General features: G+C 45.5%; 2 protein-coding genes across 3 annotated transcripts in view; both read left to right on the forward strand.

The window, feature by feature from the left end:
- The first annotated feature begins 1,838 nt into the window (after positions 1 to 1,838).
- Positions 1,839 to 6,655, forward strand: rpf2 (ribosome production factor 2 homolog). The gene is made up of 10 exons (XM_061704323.1): positions 1,839 to 1,954; positions 2,530 to 2,662; positions 3,201 to 3,238; positions 4,107 to 4,146; positions 4,236 to 4,317; positions 4,927 to 5,003; positions 5,199 to 5,298; positions 5,366 to 5,468; positions 5,656 to 5,800; positions 6,112 to 6,655. The coding sequence occupies exons 1-10, from the start codon at positions 1,932 to 1,934 to the stop codon at positions 6,295 to 6,297; spliced, it is 927 nt and encodes a 308-aa protein (XP_061560307.1). The 5' UTR covers positions 1,839 to 1,931; the 3' UTR covers positions 6,298 to 6,655.
- Positions 6,656 to 13,060: 6,405 nt separating this feature from the next.
- The window catches only part of slc16a10 (solute carrier family 16 member 10), a 43,889-nt gene continuing 42,466 nt past the window's right edge, over positions 13,061 to 14,483 (forward strand). For both annotated transcript variants that reach the window (XR_009770280.1, XM_061703977.1), the window contains exon 1: positions 13,061 to 13,535. Coding sequence is in view for 1 of the 2 variants with exons in the window: in XM_061703977.1 (XP_061559961.1) it covers positions 13,226 to 13,535 (310 nt within the window). In the remaining variant the exon portion in view is untranslated. The remainder of the gene's footprint in view (positions 13,536 to 14,483) is intronic.

Consider the following 14,483-nt stretch of genomic DNA (forward strand, 5'->3'; position numbering starts at 1 on the left):
GGTGGACGTCATTTGTACTGCGTTAACATTGAGGCTGCAGTTTTTCATTAGTTTTGATAGTTTTATAATTAACATGTACAGTGCCTTGAAAAAGGTATTATACCCCTTGAACTTTTTCACATTTTACAACCTTCCAATACCCACAAGCTTTTATATATATATATATATATATATATATATATGATCTAAACCAGGGTCAGCGACCTTTTTGAAAATGAGAGCGACTTTTTGGGGAACTGATTCATGCGAAGAGTGAGCAGTTTGAGACAAAATTCTGAAACAACAAATTTGCTAAAATTACCCTGCATTCTATTCGTTCATTTTCTGTGCCGCTTATCCTCACAAGGTTCGTGGGCATGCTGGGGCCTTTCCCAGCTATCTTCAGGCCAGAGCCGGGGTACACCCTGAACTGGTCGCCGGCCAATCGCAGGGCACATGTAAACGTGGGCCCCCCTTCCCATGGGCTCACCACCTGTGGGAGGGGCCATAGCGGTCGGGTGCAGTGCGAGCCGGGCGGTGGCCGAAGGCGGGGACCTTGGCGAGCCGATCCCCGGCTACAGAAGCTGGCTCTAGGGACGTGGAACGTCACCTCTCCGGCAAGGGATGGAGCCCGAGCCGGTGTGTGAGGTCGAGAAGTTCCGACTAGATATAGTCGGACTCGCCTCCACGCACAGCTTGGGTTCTGGTACCGGTCCTCTCGAGAGGGGTTGGACTCTCTTCCACTCTGGAGTTGCCCACGGTGAGAGGCGCCGAGCAGGTCTGGGTATACTTATTGCCCCCCGGCTCGGCGCCTCTACGTTGGGGGTGAACCCGGTGGACGAGAGGGTAGCCTCCCTCCGTCTTCGGGTGGGAGGACGGGTCCTGACTGTCGTTCGTGCCAATGCACCAAACGGCAGTTCAGAGTACCCACTCTTTTTGGAGTCCTTGGAGGGGGTGCTGGAGAGCGCTCCCGCTGGGGACTCCATCGTTCTGCTGGGGGACTTGAATGCTCGTGTGGGCAATGACGGTGAGGTGGGATCACCCCGGAAGAGCTGGATGAAGTGGCTGGGGAGAGGGAAGCCGTATTACCCACAATGCTTTACGGCAGCAATATTTAAAGCAACAGACCACCGTCGATGTTTACAGACAACAGACGACACGAACACGCTCGAGTTTCATCTCAGACACTTTAGAAAGACGAATATTTCAATGGGGGGACTAGAACAGAACAGTACATATAAACAAGCATGCATCAAGTAGCGATGGCAGTGACGTCACATGACGTCAGAAGCAGCAACCATTTCATCCAAGGCCGCCGGCAAAGCTGCGAACAGCAATTCGTCAATCTGGGGCGATTCTAGGATCGGAGATTTAGTGGTGCCGACCGAGCTCCTGGCCAGGCAAGATCAATTTCATTGTTATGCAATTTTATTCCCACTTTTAGGAATATGAAATGCAACGCACAACATAAAATACCCATAGACAGGAATGGACTTCTAGGAATACTTTCAATACCAATAATACCTCAAATTTTAGGGGTCTTGGGATTCAATTTAGTGGTGCTTGAGCACCCTCTCAAAATGGTCCAAACGCCTGTCAACGAAACAGGGCAAAATTTCACACACTGAGTAAATGTATTTTTAAGTAAATCGAGACGAGATCACAACTTTTTCAGTCATTATACTTTTGTTATATTCTTCTTTGGTGGTGCGCCGTCAGTTGTTTTTTTTTTTTTTTTTTTTTTAAATTCCGGCTCAAAAAAACCCCCCGAAAAGTTGGGACGACATTGTCTAATATTTGACAGTAGGTGTCGCTAGTGAGTTTGAGGCACCATTTAACAACCACGTTGTCGCCACGAACGAATCAACTCGTGTTGTCTTCCGCTGCTTTCCCATCGCGTGGGTGTTCGGCAACGTGACACTGTAAGCAGGAACACGAACAAAGACGCGACAATGGCACAATCTAACGGTATAATGTAAGTTTTGCCGACACGAAACACATTTTGTATTTTATTTTTTATTTTTTCTATACATACTTTAGCGGTGCGTTTTTGTGCTCGTAAAAGGAAACTTTAAAGCTAGCAAGCTAGCTCGCTGACGTGCAACCAGCAAAATACATTACAATATAGTGTGTGCTGACCTAACAAGACACATTAGTGTCACATAAGCGCATTCAGTGAAACATAATGTGCCTTAAAATACACTTGCTCCATAGATGCGCTGTCAAATGTCTTAAAAATGCCACACTTGTACAATTGTCTCAAACTAGGGGACATAAAAAATAATTGTGAATATTTGTTTTTGTTCAAGCAGTAAGGTAGATGTAGTGATTTTGCATTAATCACTGTAAAAATAGCTCTACTTGTTTCATATTTAAAACATGTTTTTTTACGGCACTTCTTCAAATATAAGGTGTCCCTTTGTCACATTTCGTCATTTGTCTTCAGTTTGATCGAGATCGCCTTTACAAGATGTTTTACGGCTCCATTAAACAGACAGGTTTTCCGCAAACGTGGCAGTATGTAATTTTGCACTGTCGTTCTGTCTTCAGAAAACCAAAGACCAAGCGCTCCAAGCGCTTCCTGGAGAGTCGAGCACCCAAACTGGCAGAGGATGGAAAGAGTACCATGATCATGAAAGGGGGCAACGCCAATCAAACTGTCAGCCAGGCCCTGAAGGACATCGTGAGTAAAACGATGATACTCAATCGGAAGGACCCTGATAGTCAATTAAGCAAATTGTAGGGAAATGCCCATTTGTACTTAAACCATACGCCAGTACAGGGGTCACCAGCGTGGTGCCCGCACCACATAAGCAGCCGGCGGGCCTGTCTGAAAAATAGCACACCAGTGAAGGGATGTTGTGATTTTCTAGGAATGTTCTAGAAGTGAGCATGTCATGTAAAACGCTGGCAGAGATTTTTCGAACTAAAAGTGTTGCAGGTTGATATTTATCTGCTTCCTAATTATTGTGAGGAATCATTATCACGAGCGGTGTCGTCACATAAATGAATATAGTTGATTGCTGGGCTGAGCAGAAATCGCGTTCGAAAACAAACGTTCACGAGTGGCCAGTTGTCTTAAAGATGGTATACGAATGCATTTCAGGTGTCTGAATCTGAAAATGCTGTCATTCATATGTGCCAGTTCTGTGTAAAAACAACAACCTGCCAGGGGAGCTCATTGGAAATTGGTTCAAAAGTCTTCCATTGTTCTCTTTCAGTATTCCCTGAAAAAGCCCAGCGCTGTGCTGTACAAAAAGTAAGTGTCATTTTGAAAATGCGACCGATGCAACTTTTTTTTTTTTTTTTTTTTTAATTAAAATTAAAATTTAAGCAAAACTATATAGTGGTTAGCTATTTCCTGCAAAGTATGCTTTTAAAACATAATTAATCTTCCAACTGGGCAGATTTTAAATGTCATGCAGATTATTTTTGTCATGCCATTGAAGTCAGTTTCCATGAAACCCCTGAAACCATATATAAATCCCGTCCTTGTTTGGTTACTTCAAAAGCATCTACAGAGCACGAGTCAGAGCAGCCGGTTTTCTCCTCTTCACACATAACGATTTTGAACAGTGGAACCAGTTTTGTTACATGTGTTAGAGACCCCCGCAGACGACGAGGAACGAAAATTGGCAAATGTGTGCTTATTACTCGTATTTTGTGGTGTGCTCGAAAGGGCCGACACGGCACACCGCATAACAAAATCTCCCATCGGCGGTTTTATCCTCCCTCGAACCGCATGACTCGTAATACCAGGACTGGCCTGTAAGAGGCAGCATTTCCCCACAGGCCATCGAGACCGCCAGAAAAAGCAGAACATTTATTAGCCAAAGTCGAACTGGAAGAAGGCGGCTCCCGTGGTTGCAAACGGTTTTCGGTGTTGAGCACACGCATGAGGATTTGCGATCGTAAGCGTCGAACGTGTTTTCGCAAATCGGGGATGAAAAGAAGTCCCTCTTAACACACCCCACAGCACAGGATAATCGGTCGCACAATCTTTTCGAGGCGTCCCGATATTCAGGCTTGCTGACTTCGATCCGAATCGAGGCAAATGCTCAAATTCTGCCCGATTATCCTTATGTGTGTATCTTACTTTATTTTGAAATCTGACATTTTGTTTTCAGGAAGAACATCACAAGGCCCTTCGAGGACTCGACATCACTCGTTAGTCAAGATGACGCCACAAGTACTGCAATGTATAACCTGAAATGTTTTGCAGTTTTATCACCCATGAATTTCTCCATTTTCTTTAGGAGTTTTTCTCTAAGAAGACGGACTGCTCTCTGTTTCTCTTTGGGTCCCACAACAAGAAACGACCCAACAACCTCATATTTGGTATTGTTAAACATTATTATTATTATTATTTTTTTTTTTTTGAAGTCCTTTCATTCAAGGAAAATACAGCCCAGATTTCCTCGGATGAATTCATCTCGGGGTGAATCGCACAGTGCAGGACACGGTAGATGGCCTTTGAGCCGTGCCGTTTGCAACACGCGGTGACGGAGCCGCCGTAAATGAATCGGTGGTGTTCATTTGCTGGGCGGCTGTGGCCCGTTGGTGGAGCGGGTCGTCCGGTGACCAATTCCTGGCTGTCGAAGTGTCCTTGGGCAAGACACTTGGACCCTAATTTGCTCCCAGTGGGCGTGGCAGCAGCCGCCCATATGCGCGCGGGTGAACGGGTGAACGGGAGGCTTTGGGCGCTGTGATCGTGTCGATAAAGTGCAGTTGATTTCTGGCTTTCTCATACACGACGTAAAAGTCGACATTTTGGAAATCTACAGGCGTGAATGTTGACGGAAATATTCATAACGAAGTCCAGATAATGTGAAAATTCTACTCAAGTACAGTAATGAAGTAGTTGTACTCCATTGCATGACAAGACTGTCATTGAGAATGACTTTGGGTTCGACATCAGCGTCATTGTCCCCTTTTGTTATTTTACAGGTCGTCTATTTGACTTCCACGTGCTGGATATGATTGAGCTGGGAATCGAGAAGTATGTCTCCCTGAGTGAGATAAAGGTATTAATCATATACATGTATCTTACATTGTGGCAGGTTCTCAGTTCATGACGCCGTCGTTTGTGAACACCACACGCAATACAGTACCTGCACCGCAACCGCCGTCTCGTCTCGTCTCGTCCGTCTGTGTGCAGCAAAAAAAAAAAAAAAAAAAAAAGAGAGAGAAAACTTTCTGTGTTCTTCCTTTTTTTGCAGATAAGTAAATGTCCCGAGGGGACCAAACCGATGCTGGTGTTTGCCGGTGAGGCTTTCGATATGGACGACGAGTACAAACGTCTGAAGAGTCTGCTCATTGGTACGCGCGCGTGACGCACAAGATTGGATTTATGGATTTGGACTGTCATCTGCTTTTGTTTTCCCAGACTTCTTCAGGGGTCCTTCTGTGTCTGCAGTGCGACTGGCAGGCTTAGAACATGTTCTGCACTTCACTGCTGTGGATGGCAAAATATTCATGCGGAGTTACAGGTGAAACTCACATTGTCACCGCACGAGGATCCTTTCTTACGAGGCCTCGTATTAAACATATTGGTGGCATGCAGGATCAAGAACTTCCCACTTCACGGTTTACACTCCAGATACCCAACTATTGGTGTCCCACCATAAAAAGCTAACTTCTATATGTCTCCCCTTCTACAACGCAACGTCTTTGCAGGTCTTTGTTGAAGAAGTCGGGCTGCAGGACACCGCGCATTGAGCTGGAGGAGATTGGGCCGTCATTGGACTTTGTTCTGCGAAGAACACATCTCGCTTCGGACGACTTGTACAAGTTATCTCACAAGCAGCCCAAGGCTCTGAAGGTGAATCTAGTGCCTGTTTGGTGACCCATTTCATGACAATGTAATCAAACGCGTTGAACGTACAGTAGCAGATGGTTGGGTGCTACACACCCGAAAACGTCCGCTCACCAATACGGAAAGGCAATATATTGCCCTTCTTAGCGTGTTGCAGTCATCCAGTTGACAATGCGTTAACCACTGTTAATACTAGTAAGTGAAAACGCAGGTGGAAACAGACTGTTTAAGTTGGCCTGGAATGACTTCTTGAGTACCAACAAACGGCCTCCGTGTTTTCAATAGAAGCTCATTCCTTCCTCCCTGACTCTCGACAGCCCAAGAAGAAGAAGAATATTTCCCACAATGTCTTTGGCACCAAGTTTGGCCGGGTGCACATGCAGAAGCAGGATCTATCCAAGCTTCAGACGCGGAAGATGAAGGGTCTACGGAAGAGGAAGAGGGGCGCGGTTGATGGGCAGCAGGATGGAGAGTCTTCTAAAGTGGCAAAAATGGAGAGTTGAGGTATGAGGCGGGACAACTGGATGCGCGCGTCTTGACCGCTGCAACGCCATACAGGTTTCTTCGCCTGGATAGCTTCACCTTGCTCCTCATCGCCTCCACCACCAGGAATCCGCCTGATTCCAAGCCCAAGTGATTCCCTTGTGACTGTTATGGAAGGAAAGTCACTTCTTCAACCTCCCCTCAACTTAAGGGGGGCTCCATTTTAACAAAATTAAAAAAAAAAAAAAAAAAATCAGTTCAAAGTAACAATCAAAAAAGTGTAGAAATGTGTTTCATCCACTTGAAACATTTTCATTCAGATGGTTATGAAAATGTCTTTTGTTGAACAAAATAAAAGAATTATGGGATAACAATGTATTTGTGCCACCTGCTTTGGGGATACAACGATTCATATCCCGCCCGCCCCCCCCCAAAATGAATGTCAGGTGGCTCACTTCTAGAAAACAAAGTCTGGACAGTGACAGGAGAGGGCGCCCGATTGTTGCCCATCTTGGCATCACGTCACTATGCATCCATCCATTTTCCATACCGTTTATCCTCACTAGGGTCGCGGGCGCGCTGGAGCCTAACCCTGAACTGGTCGCCAGCCAATTGCGGGGCCACGTAGAAACAATTCGCGCCTCACATTCACACCTACGGACAACGTAGTCTTCAATTAACCTGCCGCGCATGTTTTTGGGGATGTGGTAGGAAACCGGAGTACCCGGAGAAAACCCACGCAGGCACGGGGAGAACACGCAAACTCCACACAGGCGAGGCCGGATTTGAACCCGGGTCCTCAGCACCGCGAGGCGGACGTGCTAACCGGCTCATTCGTTCGTTCTTCTTTTGAAAGTAATGATACTAAATCTTTACAACGTTGACACAAAACAAAAGTCATAATCCAATCATAAATAACCAAACAAAATCGTCTCCGATCAAAATGCACCACAGCTCCCCTTCACATTGGAGGTGCAGATTTGATCTTGTTGCGCGTTTGGAGCTCTTTCTTTCTTTCTTTCTTTCTTTCTTTCTTTTTTGAGATGAGAGAGCAGCAAAATACCGAAGTGCGCATGACGTCACTCACGTTTGCTACGAGCCGAGTTTGAAGGTAAACGAGCAACTCGAGTTTTTTCTTACTTGTTGTTCCGAGAGGTGGCCACGGATATCGTGTTTGCGGTGGGGCGTCTGCTCCTTTATTTCCTCCGCTGCCTTCCAAAACAAGCCGTTTTGCATCTTTAAAAGAAATAGCCTTATCACAGTTTGTCTTCTCTTGACGCCGCCTGCATAAATATTTGGCCACTAATCGTCCACTTGTAATCACTGTGATTTTGCGTGTGACCGCACGCAAAATGTCCCTTTGTTACTACGTTTTTGATATTTCTTAGGTTTCATTGTATTGCACATTTTGTCATAAACACTTTGGTTTTCAGTCTTTGCGTGGTAGTGATTTGAAAACGTCATCGAAAGAAAGCAGCATTCATTGTTCAGTATTAACTTCCAGATTTGCAAAACAGGTTAGCATGTGACATGATTATTAAGATATGACAAATCCATATCATCATCGAAAGGTTCAGAGAATCTGGAGAAAGCACTGCATGTAAAGCGGCGAGGCCGAAAAGCAACATTGAATGCCTGTGACCTTTGTTAGGGACGTGATAAAATTGTCGATGTTCGATAGATCACGGAACCTTCGATCGCGTTCGTTTTCTTTGTCCCAAAATTCACTGAATGACACACCTCGTTTATTCGAGCTAACTCCTTTTAAACGGGTCAGAAGGTTTCATTTTGACCGTTCGGCGGAAGATTTCGATAGGACTGCTCGGCAGACGTTATCTCTGGCCTTGGGTGTTATCAAAAATGGGGGAGTCATATTAAAACCATCATTCATTCCTCAGTCATCGAAACTCCTACATAGTTCCATGGGTAACAAAGCTTAATCGTGTATCACCCAAGTGTTTTGGAAAATGGAACATAGCTTCACGAGTAAGAAGTAGAACAGTCCAACAATCCCCCTGTTGACATAGCGCAACTACGTAACAGACCCTAAGCAGTACTGCTCTGTGTGGAAGGCTATCAGAGGATAGAAACAACGTAGCCATGAGCGAAGCATTCTTCATAAGGCAAGTACGACTCATGAGACAGGCCTGTTTTTGGTCTCGTTATTCGATCCTCGGCGAAAATGAAAAATGGCCGAGTCGGGCCGTTTCTCGGAAGTAGGCTATCCGCAGGTTTTGTTGTGCGTATCCTGTGTGGCTAAAGCTAAAATTTGACTCCATGTCATTTTGTCTGTGTTGAAAATGTCCACTATGCTAGGTGGGTCGTTAAGTATTTTGGACTTCAGGAGGGTTTGCGACAGCCTCGGAACTTGATTGGTTGTTAGCGGTTTGTTCTTCCTCAAATACATTGCTGTGGATAAGACCGCGTGGATCGCTTCCAGAAACATCCGCGCCTATCACTAAATATGAATGTTGTGTTCGTCCAATTACCTGACCGTCGATGCTTAGCATAATAGGGTTTTGTGTTGAATCGTAATTTCTCTGGAATTGTATTCTCTCCATTATTGCATTATGGTTTTTCTGGCCCATTTTTTGATAAGAGCCGCAGCTGCATCGCTCTCGCAGTCAGATGCGCGTGCTACTACTGGTTCGAACAACACACTAGTGTGTTAGTAGTACCTTTCTTTCGCCCCACACTAGTTGGTGCAGTACTGCAGCGGCAGTATGAGTTTTGTTAGAAATGTCCAAATGAAACGGTAGTTTATAGTTAGGAAGCCGACAGATTTCTTAATCCTTCTGGTTTCGCAATTTGTCGAAGATTAGCAGTTTTTTCAGCAAAAGCAGGAACGTAACTTCGACTGTATCCAATTAATCCGAGAAAGGAGAGCATTTGTGAGACCGTCTCCGGGCGTGGATGATGTAATATCGCACCTCTGTGTTTGGGTGAAGGAGAAAGTCCGGAGTGAGCAATGATTTTTCCCAAAAAGGAGACAATTGGTCTGACACACTGCAGTTTTGTTTGGGAAACTTTGAGACCTACTCGGTGAATGTACAGAAGTAAACTCTCAGTGGCCTTCAAACATGTCGTGGTGTCAGGTGCAGCCAGTAGTAAGTCATCAACGTATTGAATCAACACGACACCGTCAGGTAGAGTCAGGTCAATCCATTTTTTCCCGTAATTAAAGATTCCTGGTGAAAGAACAAAACCTCGAGGCAGTCTTTTCTATGAATATTGTTGGCCTTTGTAAGTAAATGCCAGAAAATGACTCATCTGATCTATCAAATCCCCACCCCATGGTGCCTGGTCAAAACCCGGTGTTCCCAAATTACGCTGTTACTATTAGCAATCCAAATTGAATACCTTTTTTTTTCTGATTCGGAGTACTGTACCGAAGGCAACATGGTGTCCTGCCAGTCAGTAGCTTGTAGAGCACGCTTGACGAAAAAAACTCCTACATAATTTCACGGATAACAAAACTTAATCATGTATCACCCTCGTGTTTTGGAAACGGAACTTAATTGTTAGATAATGGAACATAGCTTCACGAGTAAGAAATAGAACAATCCAACACCTTCGATCCCTCAGGCGGCACTGCAACAAAAACCGACATCAATGTGTAAAGGATATCACCGCATGGGATCAGGAACACTTCAGAAAACTAATGTCAGTAAATACAGTTCGGCGATACATCGGTAAGTGCAACTTGAAACTCTACTATGCAAAGCGAAAGCCATTTATCAACAACACCCAGAAACGCCGCCGGCTTCTCTGGGCCCGAGCTCATCTAAGATGGACCGACGAAAAGTGGAAAAGTGTTCTGTGGTCCGACGAGTTCACATTTCAAATTGTTTTGGGAAATTGTGGACGTCGTGTCCTCCGGGCCAAAGAGGAAAAGAACCAACCGGACTGTTATGGATGCAAAGTTCCAAAGCCAGCATCTGTGATGGTGTGGGGCTGTGTTCGTGCCAACGGCATGGGTAACTTACACATCTGTGAAGGCACCATTCATGCTGAAAGGTACATACAGGTTTTGGAGAAACATATGCTGCCATCCAAGCGACGTCTTTTTCACGGACGCCCCTGCTTATTTCAGCAAGACAATGCCAAACCACATTCGGCACGTGTTACAAACAGCGTGACTTCGGAGTAAAAGAGTGCGGGTACTCGACTGGCCTGCCTGCAGTCCAGACCCGCCTCCCGTTGAAATGTGTGGCGCATTATGAAGCGTAAAATACGACAACGGAGACCCCGGACTGTTGAACAGCGGAAGCTGTACATCGAGCAAGAATGGGAAAGAATTCCACCTACAAAGCTTCAACAATCGGTGTCCTCGGTTCCCAAACGTTTATCGAATGTTGTTCAAAGAAAAGGGGATGTAACACAGCGGTCAACATGACCCCGTCCCAGCTTTTTGGGAACGTGTTGCAGCCATCAAATTCAAAGTTAGTGATTATTTACTAAAAACAATTAAGGTTTATCAGTTTGAACATTAAATAGCTTGTCTTTGTAGTGTATTCCATTAAATAGAGGTTGAACATGATTTGCAAATCATTGTATTCTGTTTAACACAACGTCCCAACTTCATTGGAATTGGGAGTTCTACTATGATGCATAGTAGAAATAGAAATTCAAAAGATACTAAACAATATCAGTTTGAAGACATATTACAGTACTCAAAATCACACATTGTTAAGTCAAATATGACAACAATTGGTTTCTTTCAAACGATCTGACGGATGATGGATGAGCGCTAAAGAAAATGGATGGATGAGGTTCATCCATCCATTTTCTGTATTGCTATTGTGGAAGTTAGGTCAAATCACTTATATAGCAAATCAGAAGTTGTCTCAAGGCAGGGCTTATTACGATTGATTAAAAAGTGAGTGAAAATGTCTTTTCAATGTTGTCAACTAGTTTGACTTTGGAGCATGTATTTTGAGTCACTATCAATGAATCACGTGTAACTACAATATTGACGTACTATGTGCGTCTCCTCGCTTATCTGGCGTCGGCATTGACTTGATCACTGAGCTTGTAGCAGCCTGCGGCGCATTTCAGATATCCGTCCGCCGTTAAGGGGAAAGTGAGTGTGGGGTCAAAATAAATTGTGTGATTCGTCGGGAGTTATAACGCTTTAACGCTGGATTTGAACTTTTTGGGACGTGCTGCACTCATCCGTGGCATTAAAGCAGCTTTCGGGGGGGGGGGGGAATCTCGTGACGTTTTTAGCTGTGTAATCCTATTAGAGCTGAAGAGTTATGATCAAAGGCCATTAAACATATTCGAATTAGTATTATTAAGTCATTACAATTCGTGTTTGTCGAAGGTTTGAAGGTTTTGCAAAAGGGAAATTAGTCTGACTTGAGCCAAAACGGAGTGGAAAAATATCCTTCTTAGGTCACATGATGTTTCGACTCATAGCGGAAAACCGTCATTCTTATTCTCTCCGCTCAGCCTTGAGGCGTAAAAGAAGTGAATATACATTGATTATAGGTTCTGTTCACAAACGGAACAGAACAATGTTTGCCGTTGAAATGCGCTGAAATAGAATCGATCCATTCCAGCCCCACGACGACGTTATGTTCAACTCGTTTTAGCGCTGATGACATCGGGCACACCTCGGCGTGCGGACAGCGAGGACAGGAGGTCTGTGACCGCTTCGGTCCTGACGGATCCGGCAGGCAGAACCTCGGGCCGCCGAGAGTGGAGGTCGTACGACACCGGGAAGAATCGCTGGCGTTGAGGTACGGCACGGAGCTCGCACCACAGATGTCCAGCCGGATGGGGGTCCACGGGGTGGATGGCCGTGGCAGGCGTTGTAGAGGAGGAGGTGGAGCTTGGCTGGTCTTGCCACTGGTGAGCAGAGGAGCCAAATATTGTACTTAAGTCAGAGTACTCTTACTTTAGAATAACATGACTCAAGTAAAAAGTAGTCATCCGAATATTTACTTTCGTCACTTAAATGACTTCATGAAGAAGCTGTTTGCTGACCAGACTTCGTGATTGTGTGTGCGACATCATCAGATGGGGTTCATGTTGCCGCATCCCATGCCAAAAGAACAGAAACGTCTGCTACTTACCGCAAGGGGCTTTCTTAAATTAGAAGTGGGCTGAACTGTCCAAGTTTGGCCAGTCACAATTTAAGAGCTGTATGACAAAATTGTTGTATTTTTGGAGCGGATGCTGCCTGGAGTTCACGCAGTGAGACGACAGCTTGGAGGGGCGTGTGCAGCATGAGGACCAGTCCCTGTTCCTGTTCCGAGGGGTCTCGGTTGGTGTCTGTCCGAACGTTACGGATTTAAACTACGTGCTGTCGCGTTACTCAATTCGACCGTGCTCGGAACAACAATTAAATTAACAGCGTTACGGTGGAGTCACCATTTACAGGTTAGGCAGACTCATTTCTATGGTGCCATTTCATGTGCGTACACGCGAGCGCCAGTTGAAGCTTCGCCCATGGATATTACAATGACGTCATTCGATGAAATCAATTGCCACTTACAGTCTGATCCGCCATGTTTTCCCTTGCTCGCTTCCACAATACACTTGGCTAATGCGTGACGCCCACGCCGACGTCATTGACGTAGTTACGCCTCTTTACAATGTTACGCCTCCTTCCTGCTTTCGGACGGACCCCTCCCAGATTGTGTGCCACTGGAACTTGACGACACCGCGGCTCGCTTATTCGTTCCCGGCTCCACGTCTTTGTCCAATCAGCGGCAGGATGCCGCGAAGCCCCGCCCCGCCGCGCTTGCTATTTATAATATTGCCAGAGCGGCCCAATCTTGACAGTCAGTTGGAGTAGACGCGAAAATATCCTGACCTCGGCAGCTGCAGCTTCAGCCGCGGATGCCGTTCCTCCCCGAAACACACGTTTCATATCGCCCGCATCTTAAAAGTCATCGTTGTTCGCGTTCAACTTCGAATTGACAAGTTGACGGGCAAACAATGGCACAAGGGACGATCGTCACGGATGGCGACGAGGCGCCCGAAGTCCTCCAGGTCCTGGCCGGCGAGAAACAAGCCGAGGAGGAGCTGGAGAAGAAGGAGAACGGGGACAGCCAGGTGAGCGTCCCCGAGCAAAGCGCCGAGTCCACGTTTGTCCCCCCGGAGGGCGGCTGGGGATGGGTGGTCATGCTGGCTGCCATGTGGTGCAACGGCTCGGTGTTCGGGATCCAGAACGCCTTCGGGATCCTCTTCCTGTCCCTGCTGCGGGAGTTCGGCTCCGAGCACGACGACGACCTCCGCTTCAGGACAGGTGAGGGAGCCACGGCGACGGAAACGTTCAGCTCCTATTTCCTACCACCACACAGAGATTGTGCCTTTTTTAAATTTTTATTTATTTTTATTTTTTTTTGTCGTCATTTGAATGAAGATGGTTTTTGGGCTTCCTTTTGGGCTAGTTGTCGCAAAAAAAAAAAAAAAAAACAACATTTGAGGAGCCCTTTCTTGATTGACTTGCCGTGAACGCGACACCGCGCGGCCATGTTACGTTTACGGCCAACAAAATTTGGCATCGTAAACTCTGTGAAATTAATCAAATGTCGTTTATTTATTTTTTAAATTCAATTTTTTTTAAAATTTTTATTTATTATTATTATTATTATTTTTTTTTTTTTTTTTTTTTTAAGCGTTAACCGTGCCGTCAACCGACTACCGCGGTCGCCGGAAGAAGTCCGCTAAGCCAGTTCGACATCGCTTGGTCGCTTCCTGGTGCGGAGGCAAGCGTGGCTCGTTCCATTTGACTTGCGGGACATCAAATGCCTTTTTGTTAGTCCGCGGTCCTTCAAACGGCGCATTCATAAATAAATAAACGACGATAGCGCTTATCGTCACTACCGTAAAACTCTGCAATGATGTGTCATTCCGATCAAAAGCCTGACAAATTCGCATCTTTTATGCGGAATTGGTGATGAATGGGCGGAGCGATATGACCCTTCCCGATGATATCCCGAATCCTTCTTTTCTCTGCAAGTGGCTGCTCGCCTTCTTTTTGATTGGCTCAGACGACACGATTTTAGCCGCCTTGTCGGCTCAATTTGCCCTGACATATTTTGTCGGGAACGACAAAAACTCCTTGTATTGTGACATAATACACGATCAACAATTTGGCATTGTTGAAAAGTCTAGCATGTTACATTTTTTTTTTAATTTTTTAAAATAAATATCTTCCATGTCGTACAGGGGTGTCAAACTCATTTTAGTC

Source organism: Phycodurus eques, chromosome 18 (assembly GCF_024500275.1).
Source record: "Phycodurus eques isolate BA_2022a chromosome 18, UOR_Pequ_1.1, whole genome shotgun sequence".
Classification (NCBI taxonomy): Eukaryota; Metazoa; Chordata; class Actinopteri; order Syngnathiformes; family Syngnathidae; genus Phycodurus; species Phycodurus eques.